Raw genomic sequence first — 10000 nt, forward strand, 5'->3', positions numbered from 1 at the left:
AAAGATACTGGATGCAGTCATACCCCGTTGCAGTGTGATGGCAAAGTTCTTGCCCGTGTGTGTGTGTGTGTGTGTGTGTGTGTGTGTGTGTGTTTGTGTGTGTGTGTGTGTGTGTGTGTGTGTGTGTGTGTGTGTCTGTGTGTGTGTGTGTGTGTGTGTGTGTGTGTGTGTGTGTGTGTGTGTGTGTGTGTGTGTGTGTGTGTGTGTGTGTGTGTGTGTGTGTGTGTGTGTGTGTGTGTGTGTGTGTGTGATACTTACGTCTCGATGGCAGTGCAGATGTTGGATGCGGTCATGCCCCCCTTGCGTAGGGTGATAGCCAGATTCTTGGCCCTGTTGGCCTCCATCAGTGTCACCTAGTGGAGTAGATTAGTGGGAAAAAAACTGTTCACTTTGGTATAAAAGCAGAACATTTAGCAGAAATAGTCTCTAAATTAAATTAAATAAATGCTAATTAAATGCTATTAAATGGGTATTAAATGGCTATTTCTGAAGGGAGGGAACGCACATCAGTGATGCATTTCGAAGAGCAGGAAGCGGGATGTGTACTTCTTCAGTGAAAAAAACATACCACACACTCTTCACCATGCTGGATTCATTCAGGCAAACTTATTTTCATCAAACAACGTTTCAGCCAGTGTGACCATTCTCTACAGTAGTCTGTCCATTAAATAGTAATTAAACCGCACACCTTCCGCAAAGTTGGCACACTTCAGGTCTTTACTTGTGCAAAATAGCTATTCTGGATTGCAGGCTTTCGGTCTTTCAGTTTACCTTCATCAGGCAGAGAGTGTATACAGACTTGAAGACCTGCAGACAGTCTGTATGCACTCTTTCTAAAGGTCTAAAGCCGAAAGATTGTCCAGTAAAGCTATTTTGCACATGAAAAGACCTGAAGTGTGCAGATTTTCTCTTTTTTATTTATAAGTTTTCACTAAATCCTTCTCAACAGATGAGCGGTGACCCCCTCACTACTTCACAGGATCGCCACTGTTGAAATGAAATGAACCTTGCAAGGGCCCTTCCGATTGGCCGTGCGCATCTTTAGGGTTCCGATGTCTGCCGGCGCCGACTGGGCTTTGGTCTTGAACTGCTCCTCAAACGAGTCCATGTTCAACTCCTACGGAGAGAGGGAGAGGGGGAGAGGGGGAGAGAGGGAGAGAGGGAGAGAGAGAGATAGAGACACAGAGAGGTTGAGGGCAGACGGTGCAGGACACACACGAATATACACACACACTCTCTCTTGCTCAGGTACAAACACAGGTACACACATATGCACAGGGCAGGGGCCACTGACAGATTTGGCCAGACTCACTCTCTCTCTCTAACACACACACACACACACACACACACACACACACACACACACACACACACACACACACACACACACACACACACACACACACACACACACACACACACACACACACACACACACACACGCACACACGCACACACACATGCATGAGTGTATGCACTCACGCTCTCTCTCCCTCTCTATTAGAAAACATTAATCTGGTTCATCAGCAGCATGTGTTCGTCATCAAGCTCGGTGAAGATAGTGCCGCACACACACACACACACACACGCACACACACACACGCACACACACACACTCTCATCATTCATCTTTGTGTCTCACCAGCAGCACGTGTTCGTCATCGAGCTCGGTGAAGATGGTGCCGGCCACCTGCTCTGCCTTCAGGGCCTGCCAGTTGAGGAGGGGCATGCGGTACTTAGTCTGAATAGGCTTCCTGCTCTTCACTCCTGAGGGGGGAGAGAGAGAGAGAGAGAGAGAGAGAGAGAGAGAGAGAGAGAGAGAGAGAGAGAGAGAGAGAGAGAGAGAGAGATGTTTTGCCAGGTGAAGAGGGACAAGCAGTACTTTAGTGTGAATAGGCTTCCTACTCTTCACTCCTGAGGAGAGGGGGATAGAGAAAGACACACACACACAGACACACACGCTCATGTGCACCCATCCACCCACCCACCCCGCCGTAACACGCACACACACGCACACACATGCACACACACGCACGTACACACAAACAGGCAATACATTTACCGTTTGTCATGCCAACAAAGCTCTTTGAGTTCAGTTGAATTCAGCTGAATTGAGAGAGGGAGAGAGAGAGAGATCGAGCGAGAGAGAGAGAGACAGAGAGAGTCAGAGGGAGAAAAGATGTACTGGAGAGGGTGAGTGAAGATCCGAACAGTTCCCTCCCCCCCCCCCCAACCCCCCTCCACCCCACACACACACACACACACACCTGTAGCTGGTGTTGTTGGGCCATCCGATGCTCTCGACAAGGGTGGGACCCACTGTGGTGGAGGTGGTGGAGGAGGAGGTGGGGGCGGCGGTGGAGAGGCCGGAGGTGGAGGAGGGGGAGGGGGAGGGGGAGGGGGAGGGGGACAAGGTGACCCAGGCTGGGACTGGGTGCCTTGCTTGGCGGCATCGGGGCTGGCTGGACAGGTGTTCGGTGCCCCTTCATTTTCTGAAAATAATTCAGACAGACAACTATTACACAATGTATTGTTGCTGTGTGTGTGGTGTGCCTGGCATGTGTGGGGAATGGATGTGTATAATATACACGTGACTGAACATTCTGATGTTTGTGTGTATTTTGCAAAGAATGCACAACAACCATAAAACAAAATGATCCGATGCATCTGCTTTTCATCTGTCTTCGATTAATTTGCAGGATTATTTACAGTCTCTTGAAATAATACTATCCATCATTTTTTCTTCTTCTTTCATTGTGTATTTTGCATTCCATTACACCTAACTTAGCTGGCGGTTTTATCCAAAGTGACGTTCAGCTATCTTAGGTACAGGGTATTGGTTACAAGCCCTGGAGCAATGTGGGGTTAGATGCCTTGCTCAAGGGCACTTCAGCAATGGATGCTGGTAAAGGTGGGATTTGAACCTGCAACCTTCTGGTCAGTGGTCTCTAACCATTGAGCCATTGCTACCCCGCTTACGTCTGTCTTTCTCAAGCAAAATTGAATGGCAACTGTCTATGGTAATGTGCTATAAATACAAAAAATAAAAAATACTGCTATATTGCTATTGCTATTTAGTCCTCACCAGTCTGTGGGATGGCCTGTGTAGTTTCTGGCTGTTGCACAGCCACCGTGACAGGCACTAGGTCCAGCGTCCCCAAAGCATTGACCTCTGTCCGGATCATTCCCAGCTCCACCAGTGTCTGGACCTTCAAGATAAAAGATTGAAGAATTTACTGATTTATTTATTGTCACCAGGGCCACTGACACATTTGACCAAGTTCAGGACAAAGTAGTAGTACATGAGCCTATGTACTGTAATGTGGTCAGTCTTGACAACATAACCACACTGCTACAGTTGTGACAGGGTGCACTGTAACCTGTGGGATTTTTATATGATTATGCTCTTTTGCCAAAGTCAACCCGGCTTTTGCGAGACTATGAACTACTGCACTTCAACAACCCCTCCCTCCACACACATACACACACACACACACACACACACACACACACACACACACACACACACACACACACACACACACACACACACACACACACACACACACACACACACACACACACACACACACACACACACACACACACACACACACACACACACACACACACAGCTACAGGTGGACACATTTAATTCAACTGCATGTTTTAGTTTTAATAATTATGCACATGTGACAAAAATGAAAAGTAATATGTGCATTTAAAAAAATCAAACTAAAATTGCGAGGTAAAGGTGCATCCTTGCAAATAAGTCATGTAGGATAAAAGTGTAGTGTAACGTACAGTATATTGCAATCTATTGTAATGTAGTGTAGTAGGCCTACCTTTTGCTGCAGATCAGTCAGGGCCCGTATTGACTGGTCCCTGTCCCGATCTCTGTCCCGCTCTCTCTCCCTCTCTCGCTCTCTCTCCAACTCCTTCTCTCTCTCTCGCTGCTGCAGCGCTGTCCAGCGCGCATAGGACTCGCGCAGACTCTCCTTCAATACGTACACGCGCACACAAACACACACAAACGCACACGCATACACATACATTGTAAAACAGAACAGAGCATTGAAGTGAACATATGGGGTTGATGAACGTTGTGGTTGTTAAGTGTGTCACAGGAGAGGTCTGGTGTTCTAAAAATGATCCATCTCCATCAGACACCAGAAGGAAAAAATATTTTTTTGAAAATGACAGTTGTCCATTTGTTTACATTGACCTAATTTTCAATGAGGCACCAAAACGGGTTAAAGAAAAAGATGGGCCTGAAGTTGAGGGGAAATGTGTAACGGTTTGAAAAGTTATTAAAGTTATCGACACACAGAGCCGTTGACAGCTTTGATTGGGCCCAGGACAAAGACATCTGAAAGGGCCCCAAACCAAACCCAATCAATACAATGTCATGAGGATCCAATTCTGGGCCCCCTGGGCCCAGGACAAGTGATCCCCAACTCCCCCACCCTGTCGACACACGTTAGCAAAAGTGATTAGGCCTGCTGGCGGTAGAGGTCGGTCGTGGGCTTGCTTGTCATTTGAGGCATGGGCTAGCCTGTAATGGAGGTATACTGTATGTGAATTTGAGCTATAGTTGCATTGGCAGCATATCATGCGTTCTTTGTCGGCAGAAGTGCATTTCATTGTGGGTCAGATAGAGCAAGCAACTTGAATGCTCTTGACAGGATTCTAGTCATACAATAAGTCCCAGGATATACTTGCACATCCATATTTTGCGCACCAACGTTTTCCATATTTGGGCCTTTTTGGTTTTGCGCGCGGTAGCACACCTGGCCACAATTGGGACACAGACACGTGTCTCACTCGATTTGCTCTTGCTGGGTGAGAAGAACCCAAACAACCCCCTTCCAAATACATCCTCTACCTCTCCACTACAAACACTATGGTAAGTAGATGTTCATTTCTGACAATCAAAGGACAAATAGCTGCATGTCAATAAAATCCCGATCATGTTGTCTGACATCTGTAATCAGAAGAAATTACTCAATATAATGTAATAGTAGAGTAGAGCAACAAGCAATTTAGCAGTGAAGCATGGGGCTTTGAACAGCAGAGGCAGGTTGCGAACTATTTTGCGCTCTAACGCGCTGGACAACATGACGCACCATTTGGAACGCCATGACGTGCGACATGAGAACCCTTCCGGGCACAGTGGTTGGCGCGTCGGCTCCCCATGCGGGAGACCCGGGTTCGAGACCGCCAGGGTGCAGTGCAGTTAGTGCAGGTCCGCACTGCAGGGTGGTGCATGTTAGTAAAATACATAATGTACACCGCGCGCTTGATCCAGCCCTCGTCCGAGCGCTTTTGTCCGTTCACTTTGGAGTTTCATTCGTTTTCTTTTATTCTTAGTTTGTTAATTAGACATTTTACGATTTGTGGTAACACCCATGTGCAGTAGGAAGAACATTGCTGATCAGAGAATTTCTTAACAATTACAGACACCCTGAAACTTCAATGCAGTCCCAGAATTTCCATTAACTACATTTAAAGAATCAATTATTCTCCTCATTTCCAAGTCCATTTGCAACTTTATCTGGCAGTCCTTACATCAGGTCATTTGCATCCATATGGGGGTGCAGTCGTCGTTGATAAATACAAGGGCCGCGCTCTTTTCAAACCAACTTCCAAAAACTCATATCTTCATATTCTTTCTTGACACTTTCACTTCACCAACAAGACCGCCTTGTTTTCTCATCAGTTTATGTGTTATGTGCGAGTAGCCTTGGGTAGCCTACGCAGCAAACCAGACCTTCAGTGGCGTAGGCTAAGTACGTAACTATGGTGACAGATGCCGAATTCAGCCAGAGATATTGTTGGTAAGGGTTTGTCAGATCGTCTCTGATTCAGCACGTTTTCCTTCTTTTTGTATTTGTCCTCGAATTGGAGAAGTGTCTTGGATTCCTGGGTGTGTAATGGCATTAGAATCTTTCTACAGGGTCAACAAAGTAGCCTACGGGGTAGGGTCACTGGCTTCCTATCCATTCACGTATCCATTTCAAAATTCTCCTCCTCGTATACAAGGCCCAGCACAACCTTGCACCCTCCTACATCACAAGTCTCCTCACCCCATACAACCCTACCCGCACACTACGCTCCGCTGACTCACTCCTCCTTCCACACACCTGCGCACCATGGGCAACAGGGCATTTAGTGTTGTTGGCCCCAAACTTTTGGAATTCTCTCCCACTGTCACTTCGTCAGTGTTCTACACTGTCTACTTTTAAATCTAAGCTGAAGACACACCTTTTCATATCTGCTTATCAACTTCACTGACAGGCACTTCCACTTTATTTTAATTATCAGTTTAATTTTTTTATTTTACATGCTATTATTTTTTCCCCTCATTTTTATTTTATTTTCAAATGCATTCTACTTCTTTTAAAACATTTATTTTTATTGTACTTTTATTTCTATTTTATTTTTGCATTTTAATTACTCTCCTATTGTTAATTCACTGAAGCTTTGTTGTACTTTCCCTACTGTTATGTATTTGTTTTGATTGTTAAGTGTCCTTGGGTATTTTGAAAGGCGCTCAAAAATAAAATGTATTATTATTATTATTATTATTATTAGGGTCTCCGTTAGCAGAGCAACTTGGCCTGACCATTTTGACGTTTTGGAGAGCCGAGGAAAATGCGGTTAACGCTGAAGTTTACACCCACGGATGGCAATATAAGTCCGTTTTGAGAATGGAAATTACTCAATATAATTTAATAAACATTTACCAGTAAAACATTGTGTTTTCAACCGCCGAGCAAGTTGCAATCTATTTCGCGCTCTACTGCGCTGGACATCATGACGTATGACGCACCGTTTGGAATGCTATGACGCGCGTCATAATTGGTAAGTGTCACAGTCAAATAACACACAGAACCCTTCCTATCAGTTCGGCATGAGTGGCCCAGACATACTGTAGCCTACAGGTAGCCTATATTGAGTAATCTCTCTGTAATGCCATTCTAAAGATGGCTGAAATGCACTCAATATATGCACAATGCTACTTGTGAGAATGTAGAATTAGGTGATCTTATGGGTTCTTCATACATATGGAGAGGTCCTGTCTTTTACCCTCTCTCATACAAATAAAAAATATCTGTTATGTAAAATAGAGGATGGAGAACCAGCTACCTTGGACATCATCTTGCACTGACACTTCCCCATTCAGATGCTGCTGAGCAAGCATTAGCAGCAGTCGTCTATTCTCACCATAGTTTTAGTGTGGGAAATGTTCATTTCAATTCAGACCAAGAATCTTCTCAAATCATTCACAATGGTACATTTGCTGTCAAGCATGTAAGCACAGATTTAGACTTTCACACTATGTACTGCAATAATCGATTCGGTAATGCAATGCAATGCGGGGCATGGAAAATTCAATTCAATGCAGCAAGTTCCATAATCGATGCAGCATTTTTTTTAAGTTTCAATTACGTCCGTGGATATTTCAGGAGCAAATGAATGTTAAATTAAATAAAAGCACTTTAAAGCATTGAAAACTGCAAGACTGATACAGAAAACAGCCAAAAAAATGTTGCTCAGTATCTGACAACTTGTATTGCCTCATCATGACTGATGAAACATTTACTTTGCTTTCAATAGAAATGTAATTGATTGCAATGCATTGTACAATGGAATGGATTGGATTCGAAACGCTACCTCCCAAATCGTAATCGAATCGTGAGGGCAGTGCCAATGCACACCACTACTATGTACATTTTTGTACTTATCATCAATCTGGTCAAGCAGACTACCACTGCCATTTCATCTCTGCTGAGTTTGGGACTATATTAACATTGTCAGCTTAGTATGTCATGTAATAACAATGTGATGTATTGCACAACATGACATTGTATATGACATAGTAGAAAGTTTTTTTTTCTGAGGGCTCCTAGGCTAGAATTACAGCATATACTCTAAGGAAACACCATGCAAAGTGCTTTTGTCAGTTCCGTAATGGTAAAAACCCTTAACAAACTCCACTATTGTATGACTATCTGACATGGGCTGCCATTTTGAAAGAAACAGTGATACTATACTGTATATCAAGTATAGAATGAGATAAAAGGAAGCTTCTGGTTAATTCAAAAGTTCCAAATTAGAATTCTGCATCATGAAAAATGACTGATTTAAATCATACAAGTGACAGCGGCCATCTTGAAAATGGCAGCCATCTTGAATATTCATGACAACTTTTCAATTATCCATGTTGCATTTTCCAAGTGGTTTGAATGGTAAATATGTCTAAAATATATTGCATCCAAGAAAACTATTGTTGGTGGCGGCCATTTTGAAAAATGGCTGACATGGCCACCATGTTGAAATTTCACGATGGCTCCATATCCAGTTCTTTTTGGAATGCCTTTGGCTATATGTGTACCAATTGTCATGCTTGTATCACAAACTGAACGATTCCTTTATATTTTGGAGCTAAGCTATTAGACTATTACGCTCTTCCGGACTCACAGACTTTGATGTAGATTTTGGGGGAAATATGTTATCTGCCAGTGTCAGTGGAAGGTCTTTGGGCAACGAATAAAGTTATGTAGGCCTATATTATGAGCCGTTTAGTGTGGTTTGCATCAGCTGCCGGGGCTCCAGCTGAGAAGGGGCCAAATTGATTTTTCGTTGTGGTAATGAGCTTTGTTTGTCAAGTCACCTTTTGTTGTCAGGTTCTTTATATGCGCAGGTCATACAAGGAAATTGACATTACGTTTCTCTCTCTATAGCCTACCACGAAAGGACATAGCCTAGACGGCGTGCACGGTGCAATAGACAGACTGACAACCGACCACAATGGAAATACAATTCCGAGGTTTATTGTGCTATCCTGACTCTCTGTTTTTTAATTTAAGTATGTGGTGCAGTTTATATGAAAGTCAACCATGTATTTATTTCATATAGGCTAGGCCTTCTAAACCTTCTAAAAATCGGTTGCAGAATCAAAAACAGAAACACATAGGACTAGTAGGCCTAATAAAATAAATCAACAAAGAAAAGACATTTCTAAAACTATTCGCTCAAGTGATGGGCGGTTTGATATATTCGTTGTCCATGGTGCTGAAGTGTATTTTGTTGCACGCTGGAGGGCACACAAATCTCGGCTAGCGAGGGGGGAAAGTTTGACAGGCTCCTGGCCACAGCTGATTGGCCAAATGTCAAGATTTCACTATCTGTGTAAAAGCCTGATTTCCCCTGATTCAGTTGATATATAACCCACTTGGTTGTACACCCTTGTAGAGTGTATGACAGGGACATTTGTGATAGGTGTGCAAGTAATCGGAAGTGATCAAATATAGTCACTTAGCATAGGGTTAACACATCGCCTAGCCTACATTTGCACAGCTGGGTCAGCATCATTCACATCTGTGTTAGGTCTACTTTTTGAACCACCATTCAGTCGTCCTCATTTCATCTCATTTCATACTTTTATAATCAGGCTATTTGCATCGACCGATATTGATTAGGATTTCAATGTTACTTTTTATGTTTTATATTCTACATTATGTCATTTAAGTTCTAGGCCTATCATATCCATCTGTGACATTTGTAATTGAGATACCATCTGTTGTTGTTGTTGTTGTTGTTGTTGTTGTTGTTGTTGTTGTTGTTGTTCTTGTTCTTGTTGTTGTTCTTCTTCTTCTTCTTCTTCTTCTTCTTCTTCTTCTTCTTCTTCGGCTTTCTTCTTCTTCTTCTTCTTAAGAAGTTAGACTGTGTGTGTGTGTGTGTGTGTGTGTGTGTGTGTGTGTGTGTGTGTGTGTGTGTGTGTGTGTGTGTGTGTGTGTGTGTGTGTGTGTGTGTGTGTGTGTGTGTGTGTGTGTGTGTGTGTGTGTGTGTGTGTGTGTGTGTGTGTGTGTGTGTTGTAACGCTCACAGCAGCGCTCAATAGGTCAATAATAGCCGTCCACCTGTTGACACGTGCAGTGCACATTGTCATTGGCACTCATTGGTGTGTGTGTGTGTGTGTGTGTGTGTGTGTGTGT

At 43.6% G+C, this 10000-nt stretch overlaps 1 protein-coding gene across 1 annotated transcript in view; it reads right to left on the minus strand.

The window, feature by feature from the left end:
- LOC134467606 (formin-like protein 1) overlaps positions 1-10000 on the minus strand; it is an 83707-nt gene that overhangs the window by 13115 nt on the left and 60592 nt on the right. Inside the window, exons 14-19 of the mRNA XM_063221447.1 lie at positions 3846-3998; positions 3086-3209; positions 2268-2492; positions 1643-1767; positions 1007-1117; positions 259-353 (exon numbers count right to left, since the gene is read on the minus strand). Coding sequence (XP_063077517.1) covers positions 259-353; positions 1007-1117; positions 1643-1767; positions 2268-2492; positions 3086-3209; positions 3846-3998 — 833 coding nt within the window. The remainder of the gene's footprint in view (positions 1-258; positions 354-1006; positions 1118-1642; positions 1768-2267; positions 2493-3085; positions 3210-3845; positions 3999-10000) is intronic.

This window comes from Engraulis encrasicolus, chromosome 17 (assembly GCF_034702125.1).
Source record: "Engraulis encrasicolus isolate BLACKSEA-1 chromosome 17, IST_EnEncr_1.0, whole genome shotgun sequence".
NCBI classification, from domain to species: Eukaryota; Metazoa; Chordata; class Actinopteri; order Clupeiformes; family Engraulidae; genus Engraulis; species Engraulis encrasicolus.